The sequence below is a fragment of the Aulonocara stuartgranti genome, assembly GCF_965226115.1.
Source record: "Aulonocara stuartgranti genome assembly, chromosome: 7".
Taxonomy (NCBI): Eukaryota; Metazoa; Chordata; class Actinopteri; order Cichliformes; family Cichlidae; genus Aulonocara; species Aulonocara stuartgranti.
The window spans coordinates 14,451,865-14,476,294 of record NC_138945.1 but is presented as its reverse complement, the minus strand read 5'-3'; the positions used below and the strand labels follow the sequence as shown (position 1 = coordinate 14,476,294).

Sequence of the window (24,430 nt, the reverse complement as noted above, 5' to 3'; positions counted from 1 at the left end):
GAAAGTGTTCCTGTTTTTTTTTTATTCTTTGGCTGTATCATACCACACTTTTACTAACCAAGTAACTAAAGAGGAAGTTAGCAAGCACTTTCCCCCAAAAAATACACAATACAGTTTTGGCACATGACTGTGAACAGCACATTTTCCCTCACCTTGCCCTCTAGTGACAGTACACAGAATTCCATGGCAGCGGAGTATTGGGCTTACAAGATTTAAATGACACCTGCTGTATGATAGTGTAGTAGTTTGCACCTTTTTAACATCTGGTGTGAAAAATTTGATAAATAAAATATGCAAAACTACCCACTGTGGTAACCCCTTGTAAACAAGGGATACTACTACTACTAGTACTAGTAGTAGCTTCTCTTCTACTGTTATGTAGAAGAGTGCAGATAGACTTTTATATATTCTGTATTACTGGAAATTTTAACCTTTGCAGAAATAGGTGAAAGGTGTTATATTGCTAAAAATCCCTGGACGTCAGAGCCATGGGAAGGTACTTGAAGTTGAGGGTGCTGAAGTAAGAGCGTGCATGTGTTGGGTTGGGGGTACTAATTTCTGAGGTATAAAATATATATAATATATTCCATCTGACCCCACTGGACACAGCAGACAAGGTATTTTATGATACAGCAGCGCAGACACAGAATAATTTTGTTTGCGTACAGCTGACTAGAACCCATCTAAATATGGATATTATTTTAGCCAGCCCAAAAACCAGATTTAGACAGCATACAACATACCCAAGAACTCTTTTGCACTACAGATAGGAATGTGAAATTACAGCTTAATGATGTAGGTGGGTGGTTAAAACACAAACTTAATTTAATAATGGAGTTTGACTAAAGTTTTCTCTTGGGATGTTAGGGTGCCATTAAACATGTTCTTCGTTACTGTCTTTTGAATGTTCTTAATTTATGGTTGTAAGGTACATTTACCTAACGTTTCAAACATCCACCACAGGATGGCAACATCGGGAAGAACAATAGTTACTTCTTCCAGATGTTGCCAAGTGCATCTCTGTCTGTTTTTTGTTTTTTTTCTTTGTGCTGTTTGTTTTATTACACCAGACACAGAGTCTGCAGTCCATTCTCTAGAAAATCTTTAAAAACTAATACACCTACTGGTAGAAAAAAAATAATGAAAGGTCACTGATGAGGGCAGACGGAGCAAGAGACTGAGAGATGGATTGGGGGCATGGCTGCACTGATGCAGATGCAGTGATGCAGATGCTGTGCTGGTCCACCGTGGTGAAGAGAGAGCCAAGTATAAAAGATAAGCTCTCAATTTAGCAAGCTGGCTTGATTGCCGCTAATTCTACGATTAATTAACTTTCAGCGTCCATAGGGTCAGAGTTGAGAAGTAATAATGTACAAATGTGTTATACTTAGAATTTGGGGGTATCTGTACTTTACTTGAGTACTTCTTTTTCTCAAATTTTTTTTATGTTTACCCCCTACATGTTAACACAAATATCTGTACTTTCTACTCCTTACATTTTAAAAATGGGCTTGGTACTTCAGCTTCAACCCTTAAAGGGATGTAAGCCATCCTCATACAAGAATGCTACAGTACACAATGTGAAAACATTCCTACATGGATTACAGTCAGTTACTGCCTTTTCCCATTCTGACAACTCTGTCTGCCAAATATACAGCATAGCCCTACATATAACATACACATGTATGTTTATACTTAATTAACCAGCATCACTACATCCTTAAAAAATGCAAGGTTTTCTTATAACACTAGTTAAAGAAAACTAAATAAATTACAGTACGACCATTCTGGGAGTTTCAACATCCTGGCCATTCATCCATCCATTTTCTTCTTCTTATCCATGGGCCAAATTGTGGGAAGAGCAGCCTAAGCTTAACAGCCCAGACTTCCATCTCCTTCACTCCTTCCCCCTTCTTTACCTCATATGCGGGAACACTAACACATTCCCAGCATGATGTAAGCTTATAACCAGCTGTTATTGTTATAGCTGTCAGCTGTGTAGAGGATGAGATAATCCATTATATAAAATTTCAAGCACCTAAGCAATATTCTGTCCCTAGTGTCAAGTACAGAGGACTCCATTTCCTTTTATAAGTTGGAATGAGTGAAGAAGCAGCCAGCGCCCAAAGAAACTCTGGAGAACTATCAATTAAGATAATTTTAAAATATTTACAAGGTAGTCTGGCTATTGGAAGAAATATGTTAAGAAAGAGCTTGAATCCTCTACACAGCACTGTAATATGTGTTTATTGTAACGTTATGTGGTTTGATTCACTGCAATGGCCAATTTGTAAAAAGTACTTTTCATGAAAATCGTTGAAGGTAAATTAAGAATAAGACCATGAACAACTGGTAACACCAGGTCATGTATAGATAAACTTTATCATGAAATTCCTTTGCATAAATATAATATGTCATGATTATTAGTTTGCTGTAAATAAATCTTTTGTCCTTTTTTGTTTTGTCATATCAGATAAATGTGTCATATCTGACATATTATGGGCTCCAGCCCCCTGTAGCTCAAATTCTAATTCAAATTCAAATTCAAATTTTATTTGTCACGTACACAGTCATACACAGTACGATATGTAGTGAAATGCTTGGACAACTGCTCGTGACCTAAAGAGAACAAAAAAGGAAAAGGCTATGAATAAGATAGGAAATAAATATGAAAAATTAAAAAGGGTAAATTTAACTAGGAAGGAATAAAATATAAATTAAGGTTAAAAATGAAATAACTGTACAACACAAATTAGAATGAAGGGTAAATTTAACTGGGAAGAATAAGATAAAGATAAATATATAAATTAAAGTTGAAAATAAAATAACTGTACAACAAAATACACAATACACAATATAGAACTATATAAGAATGTATGAAGAAATCTAAATATAAATAAATATATACACAATAACAGCAGCTGTACAAGTATTAACCGGAAATGAAGAATATAGTGACCAGTGTTGTGCAAAACCAAAGTCCAGAAAGTCCAGTGTGTGTGTAAGAACCATATGTGTGGGTCAGTACTGTGTGGTGGTGTGATTGAGAGACCGTATCGCCTGCGGGAAGAAGCTCCTCCTCAGTCTCTCTGTGTTGGTCTTCAGGGAGCGGAATCGCTTTCCTGACCTCAACAGAGAGAACAGTCTGTTGTTGGGATGGCTGAGGTCCTTCACGATCTTCCTGGCCTTGGTCCAGCACCGCCTGCTGTAGATTGAGTGCAGGTCAGGGAGCTCGGAGCGGATGGTGCGCTCAGCTGACCGCACAACCCTCTGTAGAGCTCGTCTGTCCTGCATGGTGCTGTTCCCGAACCAGGTTAAGATGTTTCCCGCCAGGATGCTCTCTATGGTGCACGAGTAAAAGTTCCTGAGCACCTTGGAGGGCAGTTGGAAGTCTCTCAAGCGTCTGAGGTGGTAGAGACGCTGTCGGGCCTTTTTCACCACGGTGTTGATGTGACAGGACCATGACAGCTCTGACAAGGATGAGCGAAAGAGGATGGATGGATACTTTCAAGTCACACATTTCTTTCAGATATCTCTGACTGTTACTGAAACGTATGTTAAGCACAGCTCTTATCATATGGAAGGAACAAGTTAATGTTTTGGCTTCCTGATATTGGTCTCAGTTTGAGATATTTTGAGTAAAAGGATGTTGATATCATCTCTGCAGTTTGAGATATTTTGAGTAAAAGGATGTTGATATCACCTCTGCATGTTGTGAGTCTGAAGACTGGCATTGCATTGCTGAAACAATTGCACGACTGGAAGGAATGTGTAGAAATGTAGATTTGTACATTTCTATTTGAGGGAGAGAGGAACAAAATATGGGGAAGATACTTGTTTTACTTGTTTTTGCTCTCTGCATAAGCGGTACACAGCTGAAAAAAGGTAAGAGAATTTTATAAAAATTTAAGAGCAGATTTAAGTGTTTTTTCATGGAAATTGACAGTTAATCTGATAATTAAACTGCCACAGTTTCATTATTCAGATAAAAACACATGATTTTGCCATTGAATGGTTTATTATAGAATGGTTTTGAATAGTTAGCCAAACATTGCCTTGTGCAGCTCCGTCAGTTTGAAAACTTCCCGTATTTTCTGTCATGCATATTCATCTTTTTTTTTTTTTTTTTTCTTTTTTTTTTTTTTTAAATGACATCAGAAACAGCAGTATGCGACATTACGTGATGGCAGAGCTTCAGTTCATCCTTTGTCATTTTTTTTTTTTTTTTTTAAATAAATAGGACAGGGGGAATGAATGAGAGAGAGAGGGGGAGAGAAAGAAAGAAAACCAAAGAGGAGAAGAGACGGTGAGAAGGGGGGGGAAGAGAGAGAAAAAAAAAAAAGAACTCCTGGGTCACCTGTATGGAGAAAAAAAACAAACAAACAAACAAAAAAAACAAACAGAGGAGACAGCAAACAACAAAGAGCAACATAATAATAGAGAAAACAAAGCACCATCACAATAAACTAGCTAGTCATAGATATCAATATTTACTAAATAATAAACGATATTGTGCAGCACGAAAGATAGACAGCGCACAGTGTGCTTTGAGGCAGCAGCCAAGAAAGCTTTAGTCCGTGTCTGTGAATACCCATGTGTGCATACCTGTGTGGATCAGCATGCTTGCATTCCAAAGGTTTCTCCATGTAATGATCTGCTAGGGAGTGTGGGGGGGCCACAGCCCCGTCCTCCAGGGTGTGAAGCGGGTATGGAGGAGATCAAAACTCCAGACATCCAGAGGCCCCCAGAACACAAGAGACCATGGAAGACCAACAGAGGGGCAGCCGCGCCACTGTCCCAGTAAGAGCTGAGGAGAGTCCCAGATGAGGGCTCGCCCAGCAGCCGCGGAGCAGAAGTCAGGGGGAGTTGCAGTGACGCGCCCGTGAGCTCCGCCGGCCCCCAGCTGCGCCTGAGTGACCGAGCCCTAGGCCGAGAGGCCGGGGGCACCCCACCTCCAAAGGGGCCCGAGCGAGCCCCAGGCCCCAGGCCCCGACAAGCGGCCACCAAGGAGTGAGCCGGTGTGTACCCGGACGCCCACCCCCAGACACAAAGAACCACCAACACACCGACACCTGAGGGAGTCCGCCACCGGCAGGGGAAGTGGTGGTGGGTGGAGATAGGCCTCCAAACCTTGGAGGGCCTGAGGTGTCCCCAGAGAGGTGGCGTCTGATACCCAACCTGACATATAGACACAGACATACAGGCACACACAGACACAAACATCCATTCCCACCCTCATGCTCTCATATGCACTCACTCCACACTCAACCAACGTGGAGACAGACATAAAGAGACGCTGTACACACAATCACACTCCCCAAGCGTACTCTACAAACCGGGTCTAGGTACCCTTGCCCCTGGAGGGGGGAATTGCACCCAGACCCAGGTGGTGTTACCCTTTTCCCTGCGGTGGGGAGAGGCAGACCACCCCGACTCCGCAGCAGCAGGGAGGCCCCACACCCCAGACCGCAGTCGGACGGCCAACTCCTCCTACTAGCCCTCCCGCTCCAGCAGGCCGCAGAGAATGGGGGTGGGAGAAGACTCCAAACCTCCCTCCACCCGCTCATTGTAGTGTTGATGCATATGTGTTCTAAGGTGCAATTAAAACCCAGGAGGGCATGCATGCATATTCATCTTTGATTTCTCAAGCGCAGAAAAAACAAGCGTGGCACTGAAAACGGTTTTCTATTAACAAAATATATCAGTACATATGTTGGTACAAATATATTTGAAAATCATTTATATTTTGAATGTAACTTTCATTTTTGTATTGTTTTTTTGGTTTTTGTTTTTGTTTTTTGCAGGACAAAAGACACGGAGGGAGCAGAAAAACAGCTCTGAGGTTGTTTTTCCCATGCTCAGAAGATTTAAAGGGGCCCCAGTCATTAACATCCAGCCCTTCGTAAATGGGACTCAGGCTTCCTTTCTAAATTATTCCCCTCCAGCTCTGAACTTGCTCAACAATAGCACAGTGCGGTACCTCGGTGGTTCTCTGAGCACCCGAGTCATTTCCATTATTTACACGTTGGTGGTTACAGTTGGGATTCCAGCCAACGTCAGTATCTTGTGTTTGCTAGTGACTAAAATCCGAAAGGTGTCTTCTGCCATCCTCTACTGCAGCCTGGCTGTCTCCGACCTCTTCCTCCTCCTCTCCCTCTTCTTTCCTCTCCATTCCTGTACAAAAGTATGCCCAAGAGAATGTGCGCTGCCTGGGTGAGCCTGGCTCTGTGGGGGGTGTTTGGTGTCGCCATCATCCCAGAGCTCATCATCCAGCAGAGCTACTGGCTCCCTCAGCTCAACCGCACAACCTGCCATGATGTGTTGCCCCTGGATCACAGCTCTCACATGTTTCTGCTCTACTATCACCTGATTCTTATTGTCTTTTTTCTTGTGGTGCCTCTGGTTGTTATAGCTGTGTGTTTTGCCCGAATCATCAACAAGCTCACAAGGTCACATTTTGACTGGGTGACGTACATCAAAGCAAGCACACTGGTGTTTAGTATCTTCCTGGTGTGCTTTGTCCCCCCTGGAGTCCTACACTTTGTCCATTATGTCCAACTGTTTGTGGATGGAACAGAAACTTTGTATGTGTACTTTAATGTGGCAGTGTGTTTGTGCTGTGTCCATACCTGTCTGGATCCCTTCCTTTTCCTTTTCATGTCCAAGGCTGCACAGTCTAGGTTTCATTTTAAAACTTTCAAGAGAAAGACACTGAGCAGTGTCTTGTTAACACGTAACACGTAGACTAAGGGTTAGCAATAAGTAATTATGACTTTTTATTTTTGTAGCCAATCATGAGGAAAATGATTCTCCTTGGTTGCTATCCAAAGAGAAATCAAAAATACCTATTCTATTCATTTAAAACTTGCAGTTTACCTGAACCTGATTTTATCTTTGTTTAGTTTATGTGTGTGAGACACATATACAATTGGATATTAAAAAAGAAAGCACTAACAGGCCAATTTATTAAGAACAGCTTACTAGTACTGAAATTGACACCATTTTGCCTCCAGAACGCCTTTAATTCTTCATGTAATATGTTCTGCAAGGTGCTGAAAACATTCCTCAACAATTTTGCCTATATTGACATGAAAGCATTATGCCGTTGCTACAGATTTCTCAGCAGCACATCCATGATGCATGATGTGATTAGCCAAGAAGTTATCTATTGCTATTAAAAACTATCACAAATCAATCAACATGAGTGACCTAAATCTTGCTAAGAGTAAACCTAACTTGATAATATACTTGTTTTGTTGCATATATAATAAAGAAAATATCTGAAACGTTTATTCCAGAAAATAGTTTTTGTGGCATTTTCTTCTTTTCCCTCCACATTCTAAAGCTATGAAATCACAATGACATGAAGGGTTAGCTGCAATGTTGATCCTGGATGAACATTATTAGGATGGAATGCCACTGTGTGAAAACATGTGAACTGTAGTCTCAGTTGTACACACAATAAACACTGCTGTGTGATTAGATGTTAAGATAACACACTTATTTTGCAGGCAAAAATCAGCACACTTAAATTTCCTCTTGCTTACTTTGGCTCTATAACTAGCACATGATGTTTATTTTCTGAGTCTATAATACTAAAGGCCTTCCTGATGAACACTTCTGATGTCGCATTGAGGCTCATAGTTTAAAATTTGTACATTAAATTATGTGAAAAAGCATAATCTTTCTACATGTCGGTCTATAAATTGTGTTTAGGAGAAAAGGTTGTGGGAGTCACAAAAGCTGTTTGGGGGAACAAAAGTATAACAGCTGAAAAGGAGCAGCTCTACACCTTTAAACTAAACCTGGAGAGGAAAAGATTAAATGATGACCAAGGATTACTGAAGCAGGTCAGTAATCCTGACTGTGGTGTACCTGGGTCGTAGTACAGAAATCCTATTCCCAGCTCTTAGTATGCTGACGATACAAATAAATTGTTGTTTAACCTACAGTATTATATTCTAGAAATCACACCTTTGTTGTGGGTGTCCTGTGAGGACAATGTACATATAAAAAAAATCAGAAAAACAGGTCTACATCTTGAATTTTCAAAAAGTGTATTACAATACTAATAGAAAAATCCGATGAATTAAAAGGCTGGGTATTACATGCTGTCAACATGCATGGGGGCAATAAATATATGAATGAAAAATGAAAATGAAAGCTGCAAAACAGCTCAGGCAAGCTTATTATTATTAGGTAATATTATATTATTAATAATGAAATCGTAATATTATATTATATTATATTATATTATATTATATAAAATTACTTATATTATTAAGTAATTTCCATATTTGTTAATCTGAAAGTGCTGTGAGCGTGCACCTGATCAACATGCCTGTTTTATTAGACTAGACATGATCATATTATTATTATTATTATTATTAACTTTTTTTTTTCAAACTCCATCTTCTCTGCATCACAAATGTCGACCGAGGTGGTTAGCAAGACGAAATTGTCATGATGCTAAATCTCTAAAGCTCATTTAATTAATTGCTAACAACTGATGCCATAACTGTGAAAGCTGAGCTGGCCTCTCAGCTAGCCCAGCTTTGTTAACAGGACACGGACACGCCCTCAGAGAAAGAGAAGACTGCACTTTATTATGAGATGAAATAAGCGCAGCTTTCAACAGCAATAATCAATTGTGGCCACAAGTCAGCAATAATGTAAAAGATGACGACAGCGGGGTCTGAGATTAAAGGAGAGAGAGATCCCTTCATGTGAAGAAGGATAGCCTCCTGTGACAGACTGAATGTACTATCAAGCGAAAGCCAATCAGAGTGCTCCCTGCTGGCACGAGGAGACTACTAGTGGAAAGGGATCATGGTGGAAAGACTGTAGAGCAGGGATAGGCAACTCCAGGCCTCAAGTGCCGGTGTCCTCCAGGTTTTAGATCGCACCCTGGGTTAACACACCTGAATCAAATGATTAGTTCATTACCAGGCCTCTGGAGAACTTCAAGAAATGCTGAGGAGTCATTTAGCCCTTTAAATCAGCTGTGATGGATCATGGACACATCTAAAACCTCCAGGACACCGGCACTCGAGGCCCTACCCCTACTGTAGAGCTGAAGTGTTAGTTGGGGGGGGGGGGTTCATAAATTTTGTCCAGAATGTGTGCGTGCAGACAATCAGTAAATAAATTCATACTGTTTGCGTGATAGCATAGTTTGGTGCAACTTTCCACGTGGTCACTGTTGTTTATATTTGCGTCATCGGACAGTTTACTACTTTGTGTGCTGAGGTTTGAACAACCTCATATGAGTTGCACCGTTTGGTGAATACTTTGTGACTTTATTGTTGGTTCACTGTGTAGACATATAGAACTTTCTATATGTTAGTACATATAAATAGTATGTTTATTTTAAGTATTAATTTCTGGTGTTATGTTTGAGAAATAAGCAGTCAGAAAAATAAAATCATGTCCAAATAGACGTTACATTGCAGGTTTATACAGAAAATATTTATCTGTTTATTATTAGGTCATTTATTCCTTGTTACAGAACCACGCCCCTCTACATAGAAACAACAGCACAAGTAATTTATTTTTTATACTTAATTTCAGTAAGCTGCATTGTAACCAATGCCCCCTGGTGGCTACATTTTTTTATTTATCATTCACCAAATATATTCTTTAAATCTACTGCGGTACTTTAGTACGTCTAAAATTTAAGTTTATTTATAATGGCATTTTATAGATATTACCATGATTTTTTTGGCCACAAACTAGAGATGGACCGATCCGATATTACGTATCGGTATCGGTCCGATACTGACCTAAATTACTGGATCGGATATCGGAGAAAAATAAAAAATGTAATCCGATCCATTAAATATCACGAAAGCACCTCACAAAACTTGCAACACGCCGTAACTCACCTCAGAAGGTTAGCAGTCGGAGCAGTAGGCATCACGTGATAGAGCGGCTGTGGCATGCGGGACCTGTCTGTGGTCTGGATAGCATGTGGAGCTTCGCTAGCAACCCGGCATTTCATCTCCGACAAAGTTATCCCGAGAGAAGTAAAGCAAGTGTGTAAGTCCATCTCTGAATGTTTGTAAAGCATTCCTGCGTTAAGCTTAACAACTGATATATGGAGCGACTGCCTCTTCTGGCTGCTGCTTCAATCATGAAACTGCTTAATGATCAGCTGATCGGCTTTTCTGTCGCGAGTCCGTGTCTCTGGTTTGTTTTTGGCCCACTTTGCACCAGAAAGAGGAAACCAGCGGCTGAACAACAGCAGCACGTTTAACCTTGATCAGCTGTTGTTAGAATGTATTTAATATTACTTTCTACACCAGGATCTTTTTCTACGTAGCTGACGCTGGTAACTGAGCAGGGGCGGATCTAGCAAAGTTTAGCCAGGGGGGCCGATAGGGCATTAATGAATGAATAATGAATGAATGAATGAATATTCTTTATTGTCATTGTCACAAGTACAATGAAATTGAAAGATGTCTCCGGTCAGTGCAACATCACGAAAGATAAATACTTAAAAACTATAATAGATATGATATAAAAGATAGAAATACATATAAAATACAGTATTCTCATACAGTAAATACACCCAAGCAATCCAGGCCTAAGGCCCCATACAGACACTCAACATACGACCTAGTTGATATATCACTCAAACAATCAATCACTCAGTCAATTTGTTAGCGCATCCAACAAAACATGTCTGAAAGCATTCCAACATCAAGGGCACAAATGACAACAGGGGCAATGAAAGTCATCTACTTTTAGTAGCATTGAGACATGATATTGCAATTGGGTAGAAACTGTGTTTGAGTCTGTTAGTCCCTGTGTATGTTGTTCTATACCGTTTACCTGAAGGCAGCAGTTCGAACATGGAGTGTCCAGGGTGTGAGGTGTCCTTTATGATGTTATGGGCTCTTTTGAAGCAGCGGGAACTGTGTAGGTCTTTCAGTTTGAGGAGAGGGCAGCCGATTGTCCTTTGGGCAGCGTTGATTACTCCCTGGAGTGCTTTCCTCTGAGCCACTGTGCAGCTAGCGTACCATATGCCTATGCAGTACGTTAGTATGCTTTCGATGGACATACTTTTCTTTCTTATTCTCATTTAAAATGTCGAGCTTTCAATAAATAATTATCCGAATCTTACACCCAAAGTTTTAATTTGATGTAAAATGAATAGAAGTCAATTACTGTATATAGTGACTATTAAGTCTAATATATATACCCTAGTAAGCTATAGTACTTTTTCCTTTGGGAAGGTACCATCTGTGCAGTCTGCAATTTTGTTGAAGAAAGATGTTGAATCTATTTAATATTTCTTGAAAAATAATTGATTTCTGTGCATTTTTTTTCACACTGCATCAAATTAAGGTTGATTACATCGATTAAGCATCATGAGGTGGAGCGTGAGGGGTGGTTCCCTATTTTTTATTTATTTATTTTTGTTGTTGCTGGGAGTTGGAACCCTATTAGTTAGGTTGCTTAATATTTACGCTAAGTACTCTTTAAAATACCAGAATAGGGAGGATGGTGTAGGTTTAAGTTTATTAGATTGATCAGTATTGCTGAACTATGAAATATTTTTTTTTGCATATAGGTATAACAGAATAGCTTTAGTGTAGTTGTTGTTTTAAACTTGAGTATGAACTTATACAAAATGCAGCAAGATATTTAAAAAAAACAGTTTTGTTGATTAAAAAACACTATATCGGATTCATATCGGTATCGGCAGATATCCAAATTTATGATATCGGTATCGGTATCGGACATAAAAAAGTGGTATCGTGCCATCTCTACCACAAACAAATTTCTGATGTTGTCATATCCGTCTTACTTAAAAAATGAGTAGTCTGAGGGTTTGTGTGAACAAAGTGACTTAAAATCAAGTCATACTAATACACAACTATATTTTTATAACAAATCTAAAGGACTTTAAATAATTGGTTAATCAAATTATTAGTCTTTGAAATTATTCCTTTTAACAGCCCAATACGAGTAGGTGGGCATGTATTGTGTAGCTTCATGTTTACCATTCTCTTCATTATTTGAGCCTTCAAGGGTGCTGTTATGATTTGGCGCAAATACATGAAGGTTATAAATTCTTTGTTAGTTCTTTTCTGGAAGTTTTAAAGTTAAACTTTTTGTCATTAGAAAATAGAAACAGAAAGTAACACAATGCGACGACACAGGAAAGATGCAGTTATTTTAGGCATACCACTTGCACCACTTTTAAGAAAAGAAGGCGGGGGATCATGCTTAGTATGACTATGAAAAAAGCGATTTCTGCCTACGTCACCACTGTTCGTGGTAGACAAAATGGGTGATATTTAACTGGTCGCAAATGACTTGTAATGACTTGAGGAAGTATTCCTCTTCTGTCCCCTCACGGCCACTTGTGCCTCATGACACTCATGACACATGCATTTAGGTCCTTGGGGGTGGGCATGGTGTCCAGAGGGGGGGGTCTGTTCATTCAGCATCACCACTGGTGCTGGTGCCCACTTCTCAATTTTAAAACAGCCTGTAGACATCGAGGGTCACAGACACACACTATGTTGGTCGGCTGCTGCTTCTAAAAATATCTTGTGTTATTAGTACTGTGTGCTTTTCAGTAACAGTTATTATTTATTCTTTACTATTATTTATGCATATGTCGGTTGTCTCCCTTTCTGTCTCTATCCCTCTTCTTCTCCTCTATTTTTCTCTCCCTCTCCTTCTGTTAAATTCCTTCCCAACTTCTCTTTCTTCTTTTTTCCCATTCCCTAGTGTTGTCTGTTGTAACTATAATAATTCAAAATAAAAAATCCTAATAAAATTCTAATAAACTATGACTATCAAGTGGAACATTATGCAAAATATCATAATGATCCACTTGGGAAAGTAAATCTGTTGGGCCTTTTTTGGCCTTCAGATAACAATTCTGACTGACACACTGCCGGACAGGAGAAGAGGAAAAAAATGTAAAGAAATGTCTGTGAAGGTTCTCAGTCATCCAGGTCATCGTAGTCAAAGGAGCTTGCAAAGAAAAGCGTTTGGACTTCTTTAAGTTACTTGAAGACGTTTCACCTCTCATCCGAGAAGCTTCTTCAGTTCTAATGTAAAGAAATGTAATTAGTGGAGGATGGTCTCCGACTTTCACTGAAACATAGATTAAACATAACCTGTTAGTCCTCCTCAAGGTTGAAAAGAACATTCTAAAGTTTCCATTAAGTTGACTACAGTGGAGAACATTTGGTTGTCTCAGTTTGAGTCATCTGTGACATTTGGAGTTTGACGTCACAACAGGAAGTTGAGGTCACTGCTGGGGCACAACAGACCCTGATACTGATGTTACTTCTTCCCTCTGATAAAAATATACGCCGAAAACAAGGCCCGGGTCACATCTGTGATCAGCTGGATGTCTACAATAATAAATTATTCTTTGATAAAAGCAGAGAAAATACTCCAACAATCCTTCCACCAGCATGTGTCCTGATCTGTCTTACCCTGATCACTTTCAAGCATATTAAGTTTCCTGTAAATGTAAAAGTGAAATGTAAATAACATGTCAAAAACACAGAACTTAAACTGCAGTAACAGAAACCTTCTTAAAGGTTTCTGAACCAAAATGAGTAATGTTTTTAGTAAGCGTACCTGTACACAAATAGCTGCAGAAAAGGAAGGGAAGACAAAGCTGCTCGTGTTGAGGCAGGCTTATCATCTTCACACAGGCATTTCCTTGACTCACCAGTTTTTCCTTTTTCTGTGTGTTACCTCTCTTCATAGCTCCAAACTTAGGCATCATATAACTTGCAGCACTAGGAGAACTGTGTGAAAATGTATATCTGAACATTTCTATTTAAGACAGTGAAAATGATACACAATACACACGGGAAAAACTGCGCAGAAAGTTCTGAGTAAAGTACTGAGATATCAGGTAAAAAGTGGGTCAGTATTTGTTTTGGCAAAGATACAGCAACAATAAAATAGTTTTCAGACAAGACAGAGTAGGGAAGTGAAAACCATTGTCCTTCATATTCAAAACGAAAGCAAAGATATTTTGTTTTGATACTGTGTTGGGTGAACGTGTGATTTTTTTTTTTTTCTTACAAGGGTCGGCTTTCAAGTTCCTCCCACAGAGCTAACTGAGCGAAGCAGACTGGGGTGACAGGGAAAAGCAGTGATAACAAACAAAGAAGAGGCTTGCTAGTGACTCTTAAGCTGGGAGCCGATCAACAAGAAGAAAAATATGGGGAAACTACTCCTGGTTTTCTTCGTTTTTGTCCTCTGTATAAGCAGTACACAGCAGAAAAAAGGTAAGAGAAGCTTGTCAAAATTCAACAACAGCTTTAAGTAACAGTTTCATGGACTTGAGAGATAATCTAAAACATCTGGCGGTGTTGCTGAGGGTTGAATGACTGTTTGGTAAAAACTGGCTGAAACAGGATTTGAAGCAGATTCATGACCCTGAATTATTTATTATACATATATATACTTTGAATAGTTAATATTTCAATATCTTGACATCATATTCTCCAGCTATTTCAGTGAGAGGATTTTTTTTGTGTTTTCTGAGTTTCCTAATCATTATTTGTTCGTGGAATTTAAGTTAGATGAAAGTGTTTTGAGAGCATTTGGCTACAGATGAAACTAAATATCTAAATACCTAGCACATTGTATAGATACTTTGAACCAGTATATTTGAAATCTATGTTGGTACAAATATATTTGAAATTCATTTACATTTTGAATGACCTGCAGTAACTTTCATTTTTGTATTGTTTTTTGGTTTTGTTTTTTGTTTTTTGCAGGACAAAAGACATGGAGGGAGCAGAAAAACAGCTCTGAGGTTGTTTTTCCCATGCCCAGAACATTTAAAGGGGCCCCAGTCATTAACAATCAGCCCTGTGTAAATGGGACTCAGGCTTCCTTTCTAAATTATTCCCCTCCAGCTCTGAACTTGCTCAACAACAGCACAGTGCGGTACCTCGGTGGTTCTCTGAGCACCCGAGTCATTCCCATTATTTACATGTTGGTGGTTACAGTTGGGATTCCAGCCAACGTCAGTATCTTGTGTTTGCTAGTGACTAAAATCCGAAAGGTGTCTTCTGCCATCCTCTACTGCAGCCTGGCTGTCTCCGACCTCTTCCTCCTCCTCTCCCTCTTCTTTAAGGCTCACTACCATTTCCATGGAAACCACTGGGTTCTCGGAGAGACTGCTTGTCGAGTTGTTACGGCATGTTTCTACGGCAATCTCTACTGCTCGGCCATGACGCTGGCTTGCATCAGCATCAAGCGCTACCTTGCTGTGGTGTACCCATTCCTGTACAAAAGTATGCCCAAGAGAATGTGCGCTGCCTGGGTGAGCCTGGCTCTGTGGGGGGTGTTTGGTGTTGCCATCATCCCAGAGCTCATCGTCCAGCAGAGCTACTGGCTCCCTCAGCTCAACCGCACAACCTGCCATGATGTGTTGCCCCTGGATCACAGCTCTCACATGTTTCTACTCTACTATCACCTGATTCTTATCATCTTATTTCTTATGGTTCCACTTGTGGTTACAATTGTGTGTTTTGCCCGAATCATCAACGAGTTAACAAGATCACACTTTGACTGGAGAATGTACATCAAGGCCAGCTCACTGGTGTTTAGTATCTTTCTGGTGTGCTTTGTACCCTCTGGAGTCCTACACTTTGTCCATTATGTCCAACTGTTTGTGAATGGAACGGAAACCCTGTATATGTACTTTAATGTGGCAGTGTGTTTGTGCTGTGTCCATGCCTGTCTGGATCCTTTCCTTTTTCTTCTCATGTCCAAATCTGCAAGCTCCAGGCTTTACTTCATGTCTTTCAAAGGCAAGACGCTGAGCATATCTTTCTAATAGAAACCTGTTTAACAGTGTTAAAAAGTAAGTGATCATATTTCTTATTTTTGTGGATGATAATGAGAGAAATGTTCTCCTTGGCAGGAATCCAAAGAGAGATCAAAAGCACATGATTTTTCATTTAAAACTATAAATGGATTTCATCATTGTTGTATTAACCTTATTCTATGAGTCATAATTGTTGTTTTATTATAAAAGTTCTGTTTTTGTGACACCCACACACAAAACGTAACTCCTATATTTAAAAACTAGAAAACAATAAGAAACTTGAAAGTGTAAAAGAAAAAAGAAAAGAAATGTATACGTACATAATACATTTTCCTGTTTAATGACAGTAGTGGCAGCAAGATTTACAGCATGTAGGGTCATTTTATGCTTACTGTAATTCACAAGTTATTTGAAAAGATGCAGTGCAATGATACATAAAATATGAGTTTTAGTGTCTGCCATTTGGTTGCTATTATAATAGTATTTTAGTAAAGCTACTGTAATCGGCATAAACAATTCATTAGAGTAAAATGCATCTACATATGTTCATGTTCCCTGAATTTCATTTTTCTCTCTACAGTGTTTACAGTAATTTCCCTACTATCCTCTGTTGTGTAACTACCCTGAAGATTTGAACTGGAAGTTAATGTCATGATGGGCTTTAGCTAAAACATAGCTGTGTGTTTTTATGTCAATTTGTATATGTATATAGTATATGGATGTACATAGAAGATGAAAGGATGTATATTATTTTTTAAATTAAATAATAAATATAATTAATAAATGTGTCAAGTAAGAATACTATACATCTATACTTAAAAAAAAGATTTCATAACCTTTTTGAACTTTTACAGTAGTATATAACTATATTCTATACATTTCTGTATCTCCGGCTTTCCTGTGAACTTTTCAAAGATATCATCAGTTATTAAACTACTCTACTTCTCTCTGCTCTCTACCACTGACTTGGTATTTCCTAACCAGCCTTTGACAGGATGTAGAGTAAAGTGACACTGAGGAGTGGAAAAGTCTACTGTCCGTCCGTCACGTCACACTGGGGTAGTAAAAAAAGAAAGCACTATGTTAAAATTTTGTCTATGACTCACTTCTGGCTGTAATTGACATTAATGATAAGACAGTTTACTGAGATTAATCTTTATTCTTTATTAAAGATTCTTTGACTGTGTATTTGAATAAGGGCAGGCAGAGAGAGTTGCATGTTTTGGTAAATTTAGTATGAATGGCACCATCTGCTGGTAAAAATGAAAGTTCAACAGCTGCTCAAATGAAACTCTTTATTCAATATGTAGATACCAGAGGAATCCACCTTTACACTGTATTCACTAGAGCTTTTTATCAGCCTTATCAAAATAAATCATGTCAAGGTCAGATTTTTATCTTTACACACACACCTGCACATGTAGTTTGACAGCAGAGCTTTTCAAATCTGAAAGTCTCAATGGTGGCACTTTAATTCCTGCTCCAGTGACAATAATGACTAATCTAACTCGAAATCACCCGAAAAACAGATCTGACAACCCCTGCTGGAGGTCAGTTTGTAGTAAATACAATCATCTCATCACTAGCATGCCCCTTCACAATGACGCAGAAGAACAATTCAGTTTAAGGAACACCTGTCCACAACAAACCTGACAACACACGAGAATGATACATTCACCTTTAACCCGGGAATCACATCTGTTAACCTCCACAGAGGAACAGCAAAGACACCAAAATGGCATATAGCACACAAAACAGAGGGACTTAACAAACATGCAGGGTTTCAGTCTGGAAACTGTGATGTACAGTATAACAAGTTTGTTCAGCACAAGTGGAAGAGCGAAGGAGAAGCCACAAGGCAAGGCCGAGGACAGACAGAGATAAAGCATCAAACACAGGAAAGCAGATTCATATCTTGAAACAGCTGCAGTCCATTTATATTGGTAGAAAAAGGAAATAATTGGTCAATAATAGGTCCTTTACTACCAAAACTAAGATATATGTGAGAAACATAATATAACATTCAATAACAGTATCACCAAAGCTGACAAAAATTATGAAATTCCAATGATTTTTTGTATGATGGAACTAATGCAGAACAAACTACAAGTTTATGTTTTACAAATGACCTAATGTGTGTTAACATCAACTCATTAGCACTAAAGCAGGAGGTTGTTCAAGCATATAAGTCACAAAAAATAATGTTCTACAAATAACTTTTTTATTTATTTTATTAGATATCCCTCTCTGAGGTCACTGTAGTTTTGTTTGTGGTGCTCACAGTGCTGAAAAGTGTGATTTGTAAATATTTCCAAATATATAACATGTGTTTCCTTTGCAAATTAGGAAAGAAATACTGTTGAATCCGACTTCCATGGATTATTCAAAAATAACTAGCATTTCAGGATAAACTTTACTGTTGACTCCCCCCAGTGCTTGATTTTGGGATGACCAAAGGTGAACCAAAGTTAGGCCCAAAGTTGGTCCACTTTGGATCAAAGTGACTTCTTTGGTCCAGACTGAAATATCTCATTGTTCATGTTCCCCAGAGGATATATCCTACTTAATAAAGCAGTTCATTAATTTTTCTCCATATCTTTAATTAGCTAGATGGTTATTTTTGTCTTTTATGACATTCACCTCCAAAAGACACCATCCTTGTCTGCACTGCACTACAAAATATTTATGCTAGCACAGGAAACGCACATGCTAGCTTAGCCAGCATGATAGTGCAAGGCTGCAAAGGCTAAAGAGCCTTTAAAATCTTAAATAAGTGAGCATCACAAACAAATTGAATTTGCAATCTTACCATGTTTTTGTTTTTTTGTTTTGTTTTCTTGTTTTTTTAGAATTTGAGTGACTTGGCCTTTTACACATGGCTTTTAGTTTCAATTCATGATATAAATCAAAATGTAAAAACCTCAGTTCCTTGGTTTAAGAAAAAAATTAGAAAAAAATATCTGTCCACATAGTGTTAGTCTAGATATACATGCAATAAACTTACAGTCGTAGTCAAAAAGTTCTATATAGTCATCACAGGCATCAGTGTCATCTTGTGGGCTTTTAATGAGTTCTCTGAACTGTCCTTTTTTTTCCAGGATGTAATAATTGTGCAGCATACAATTCTTTAGTCCTTTAAAACACAAAGATTGGGCGCACAAGTTTGAATTTGTTTTGGATATTTGGTCAAATGTTTTTTAGCAAGTTATACCTCGACTAGAGGCCTTTGTTAGCCATGAACAAGCTTCTGTGGTTAAGAAATAAGTTAGAATGTTCAGGAAGTCTGAAATCAAAACTGCTGGAACACTAGCATCACTGTCCACATTGAAGCCAGTTTTATATCACCATGGCCTGAGAGGTTGTGGACCAAGAAAGAAAACCCCTGAACCAAAACTGACACCTTCAAGCTTGAAAGTTTTATGGTCAGATGAGACAAAGACTGAGCTGTTTTGCCACAATGACAAGAGGTATGTTTGGAGCAGTAAACATGAGGCTTTCAAACCTAAGAACACTGTACCAAATGGCAAGCATGGTGGTGGCATCATAATCCTCAGGGGTGGTTTTACTGCCAGTGTACTGATAGAGTGTGCGGTGGATGAAATAATAAAAAAGAGAGATTACCTCAAAATTCTTCAACTACAGCTGAGATCAATAGCTAGGTGGTTAAAACTGGGGGACAACTAGGTGTTCCAACAACATAATGACCCCAAACACACATCAGAGCTGGTTTTGGAACAGTTTAAGCTTGCTAACATTATTCTTCTGAAATGGCCTTCCCAACTAACCAATTTAGATGAACCCTGACACTTCTGCTAAGAACAGTGGTCAAATGTCCAACTAGAATTATGCCAGAAGCTTGTTGATGGTTACTAAAGTGGTTGATTGAGTTACAAATTGTTAACAGTCATTTAACCAATTTCAGGGGTGTATATAAATCTGTGTGGATTTGACAATAAAATAAATTCACCTCGTGTAGCCAATTCTTATTTTTAAAGTAAATAAAGACGTGTGCGGTACAATCATTCCAACCTGAAAAAAGAACCATTCAAAGAAATCATTAAAAGCCCAAATTCACCATGATATTCGTGGCCATGACGAGTGTATGCAACCTTCTGATCACAGCTGTACATACAGAGAGAGAGAGAGAAATACACACACACAGGTGTGCTCACTGCAGTATCAAGAGATAGGAATGAAAAAAGCAAGATAGAGCAGCAAAGCTTCCAGCAAGGTTTGGAAGGAGAGGTGGGCTTGACGGTAAGAGAGGCACAACATCTGAGAAAGGCCTTTGAGTTTCAGGCGGAGCAGCAGCAAGGCAGGAACAGAGTGAAAAGACAGACAAAGTGACACTATGAAGAAACCAGGACAATGAGACAGATAGAGAGGGGGAAAAGACTCTAAACATAATTTGATACCAACAGAAGTTTCCTACAGTATAAATTCTTTTTGGCAGATGAAATTAAAAGAAAGAGCAAAGCCCTTCATGGTGAACTAAACAATACCAACATGAGAGATGCAGAGAGGAAGCATTCAGACAAAAGGATTCCAGGCCCAAAAAAGTCTCTTACTGTAAAAAGCAGAAAATGTAAACTTCTTTTCACTTTAGAAATGTAGCTGCTGAAGTTGCCAGTTTGGACTAAACTACTATGTATATCATTATTGATTTTTATGGCCTTGTCATTTTTGCAAATTGCAGCAAAAGGCTTAAGTATCATCAACCTATTTTATCAATGGAGTGAAAATTGTAGGAGCAAAGTTCAAACACAGTAAATCGCCACCCAAAAAACAGAAAAGCACATTGGTAAAGCAATGAATGAGACATAAATTAATAAATAAATAATAAAACAGCCTGTCTAATTATAAACACTTAATAAATAATTTTTAAGCAAGCCAACATTGCCAACTTTCAAGTTTTGACTCAAAACAATACCTCTTTCCCCATCCTGGTGCTATATGTTGATCACAAATTTGCTTTAGGTTTATTTATGAAATTTAATGATTTTATAATGAACACTGAAGATCCTAACCATGTCCAATGATAACTGTACCTTATACCATTAAAAGTGTTTTCATTGTTACTGGTCATAGTTACTGTAATGACTATAGCATGAGATATGAGCAAATAATATCCCAAGGGGCCAATAAATAAATGGGGACTATTTTGGAGGCTTACATAAATAAGCTGAACTCAGTTATGCTCACAATTTAATTTTATATCTTTATAAACTCAACCCTTTACAAGAGGGTAACAGCTCCTATATGTAGTTAAGTCACGCATTGATACATGAAAAAGATTACTGCTACAGAAAGCAACTGTGGACAATATCTACAATAAATAAACAAATAAAAATAAAAACTTTAGAAAACAGATGAGACTTGTACACACAGTAAATTAAAAATGTCCTAATGGCTATAATAGAGAAGGCTAAACAAGTAATTAAACTGCAGCATGAAAACTGTGACTGTGTGTGACATTACCTGTCTGGAAAAAAGTAGAGGATAATATGCTGACAGATCTTTATCACTTGTGTGTCATGTTCATGAATGTTCATGCTCATATGGATCCTTCGGTTATATAACATTTACAAATTTAAGCAAAAAGTCAGTGGGAAGACTCCTATAAACAGCTGAAAGCAATAAACTGAACTCAATAAACTGAACTCCTGTGCTCAGCATTTTGTGCAGTCATTGTGCATGAAAGGTCTTCAGTTATTTTGGACTGTGTGTCCTTTTGCTGACTAAGGGCAAGCAAATTATTGACCAGCATGAGCCACACAAGGTAGAGCCTCAAAGCAAGTGTCTCATGCCAAAACCTTGACAGTTGGCAAACCTGAGCTGCTGCTGGTGGCTTCAAATGCACATGTAAACAAAAACGTCACACATTTCCTTTAATCAGCATACAACTGATTGGAACTCGGAAGGGGAAGGTTGCTAGAAACCCAAGCCTTTTGCAGCTTTGGCACATGCATTTGTGGGCTGCATGTGTGAAACCGCCCACTGTAGTGCTGAGCTGCAATGAGCTGCTGTTATAAAGACTTTAATCACCACTGATAAATTTAGCTTGCTTCTGAAAAGCTTTTTTTTCCTCCAAATTCCTGCAAGAATGCCAATAGCTCTGGTAAAAAGCCACTGGCATAACATTTGATATTCTAAATGAAGCTCCTCTGTACACCTACTGCTCTGCAAAACTGCATTTCATTATCCTAATTTACCAGGTATTTCTCTCAGAAATAACAGAATAATAAAACTCATCATGAATCTGAGTTTGTGAACATATTCCGCATATCTTATGGAAAAAAAGTAAATAAAAAACAAACTGCAAAGCGCATTTCAAAAATATTTTAACAAATCACTTTCTGTAAATATGTTGCTATTCAGTAAACTGAGAAAATACCTGGTAAACAACATACTGTTCTGTGGTGAGGTTTACATGAGGACATTGGCACGTGTGTCTGGCAGTCGGAGCCCCACTAGCCCGCCGCCAACCAACACGGATGATGCCAGCAGAATGGGAATGGCCTTGGTGATGCCAACCAGAGAGCCAAAGATCAGGTTGCCCAGCACCGCTGCCAGCTTACACATAGCATTACAGAAGCCAAATCCTGTGCCCCTACAGACAAAGAGGAGAAGAGGGTTACAAATGTACAGTAAGTATGTCTCATTTGTTTCTTAACAACGTGAAACACCATGTTTTCTTAAAAATGCTGCTGCAAATATCCCAAATGTGCAGAAATTTAATTTCTATTCAGTTCTTGCTGTAGTCAAGGGCACCAGAAGAACTTTTGATTACTAATACAAAATCAAATCTCCTGATTGCCACCAGTTTAGAGAGCCAGAAAAAGCTGTAGATAATACAGAAGCCTTGGCATGTTTTTTACTATAGTTCATAATAAAAACTGACATGAGCCCTGAAACACAGTTTCTGATGCAATTTCTGCACCGGGTGTTTTATATGCCTTTGCTGTGTCTAACGTCTTGACCTCCAAATATGGTCTATGCAGCTTGATGTGGCTTCTATGAAAAGCATGGCTATTTCAAGGGATGGAAAGTTGAGAGACACTTCTGACACACATCATGGTGCATCTCATAGATTTGCAAGTTTCGTCTTGAGTATGGGCTCTCCATTTAGGCTCACATTAGTTGGTTTTTGCAGTGACGGGAAATAATAACTCCCTTCTGATATCTTCAACCTAAAGTAATGAACCTGTTTTGAAAATTTAAGTAGTAAAAAGTAGAGGTATTTACTGTATGTTAAACTGTAGGGAGTACAAATGATAAGTTGTCAGAAAAATAAATGCTCAAATAAGGGTGCCTGAAAATTCAACTTAGTACAAATTACAAAGTATTTGTACTTCTTTATGTCCAACCTGTGTCTAGAATTAAACAGTCGACTGTCGTGACAAAAAAAAAAAAAACTTCCAGTACTGTGAAGTGACATTACAGTCTGTGAATGGGTCAGACTTTGGCTGTGAATGTCCTCAGTGTTTCACTAATAAAAGGTTTGAGGTTGCTACTTATCAAAGTAAATTTGAAATTATTTAACACTCCCAAAACTTCCCAACTTTGAAGCAGTGCTATAGCACAGCACTGCTTAGTTTTATTCAAAGATCAAAGCAAAACTTCCAAGCATGAGGAAAAACTCGATTTTTTGTTTTGTTGTTGTAATGTTTCTTGGCCTTAGGCCTCTGCAAGACTAGTTCTTGAAAAGTCTTGAAAAACAAGAAATAATAAAGACGTGTTCTTCTTTATCTTTCTTTCATATGGGGGAACTGACAAGACAAAATTTTGCACAAATATTGGTTTGCTCAGTGATAAAGCACAGAGCCACACTATTTCCTGTATTCTAAGTTAGTATATGCAGTAAGTGCACCACTCACCTCCTGTCTGTTGGGTATAGTTCAGTGGTGACCACATCCAGGGAGTTCCAGGCGGAGATACTGAGGCCGTTGTAGAGACAGAGCATGAAGATCATCATTGACTCGCTGGTGCCAAACCAAAGGAAGAAGCAGCTGATCCCTGATAGCACCATGGAACCTCCTGCAGAGCACAGCATGAGCTTTACATCTTAAACTTGAAATAACTTCATTCACGTCACTAGAGGTCACTGCAGGCACAAAAGCCAACTGCACATGACACTAGAACAACAAGGGGAAAAATTGCTATTCATATCCCACATCGAAAGGAAATCCTACCTAACATGCTTAGGCGTCCTATTTTGTCCATGAGGAGAGCAGAGACAATGTTTCCAGGAAGCACAGCCAACGTTCCCAGGAAGTTGACAAAATAGACCCAGTAGGCACTGTAATCGTCATCAAATGTCATCTGACAGCCTGTCTTGTTGTGGTGAAAAGAGCTGTTGATCACCCTTGAATTTGTCAACTTGGTGTCATCAATATCTGTAAATGTAGAAGATAAAAAGAAAGGTTTTACATGTTGACCCGGGATTAAAAGTTTGTATCTGACTGTCACCTTCTACTACCACTTGCTATTAACTCGAACAGTGGCAGACAAGACATTATGCATTGTAACATGGAAACCAACACCTAAGAGTATGTTCAAAAGCACAAAAGCACAAAAAAACACAAAGTGTTTTCTTTGTTATAT

At 38.7% G+C, this 24,430-nt stretch overlaps 3 protein-coding genes and 1 pseudogene across 4 annotated transcripts in view; 2 read left to right on the top strand and 2 right to left on the bottom strand.

Moving 5' to 3' along the window:
- Window positions 1-2,965: 2,965 nt before the first annotated feature.
- Window positions 2,966-5,653, bottom strand: LOC309711617 (uncharacterized protein). The gene is made up of 2 exons (XM_082542034.1): window positions 4,606-5,653; window positions 2,966-3,470 (listed from the first exon to the last, which is right to left on the bottom strand). The coding sequence occupies exons 1-2, from the start codon at window positions 4,619-4,621 to the stop codon at window positions 3,022-3,024; spliced, it is 465 nt and encodes a 154-aa protein (XP_082398160.1). The 5' UTR covers window positions 4,622-5,653; the 3' UTR covers window positions 2,966-3,021.
- LOC309711620 (proteinase-activated receptor 3-like) lies at window positions 3,759-6,756 on the top strand (annotated as a pseudogene). Its single transcript has 2 exons — window positions 3,759-3,885; window positions 5,805-6,756. The product of its transcript is annotated as a proteinase-activated receptor 3-like (transcript).
- Window positions 6,757-14,090: 7,334 nt separating this feature from the next.
- LOC309710004 (proteinase-activated receptor 3-like) lies at window positions 14,091-16,730 on the top strand. Its single transcript, XM_082539089.1, has 2 exons — window positions 14,091-14,273; window positions 14,769-16,730. The coding sequence occupies exons 1-2, from the start codon at window positions 14,207-14,209 to the stop codon at window positions 15,833-15,835; spliced, it is 1,134 nt and encodes a 377-aa protein (XP_082395215.1). The 5' UTR covers window positions 14,091-14,206; the 3' UTR covers window positions 15,836-16,730.
- Window positions 16,731-17,107: 377 nt separating this feature from the next.
- LOC309711614 (synaptic vesicle glycoprotein 2C-like) overlaps window positions 17,108-24,430 on the bottom strand; it is a 69,243-nt gene continuing 61,920 nt past the window's right edge. The window contains exons 11-13 of the mRNA XM_082542031.1: window positions 24,019-24,222; window positions 23,704-23,863; window positions 17,108-22,436 (exon numbers count right to left, since the gene is read on the bottom strand). Coding sequence (XP_082398157.1) covers window positions 22,253-22,436; window positions 23,704-23,863; window positions 24,019-24,222 — 548 coding nt within the window. The 3' untranslated portion in view covers window positions 17,108-22,252. The remainder of the gene's footprint in view (window positions 22,437-23,703; window positions 23,864-24,018; window positions 24,223-24,430) is intronic.

Bases quoted from the DNA above. Each gene is read 5' to 3' on its own strand.
- LOC309710004 (XM_082539089.1), top strand. From the start codon at position 14,207: ATGGGGAAACTACTCCTGGTTTTCTTCGTTTTTGTCCTCTGTATAAGC. The intron at 14,274-14,768 runs GTAAGAGAAGCT...TGTTTTTTGCAG, and splicing joins CAGTACACAGCAGAAAAAAG to GACAAAAGACATGGAGGGAG.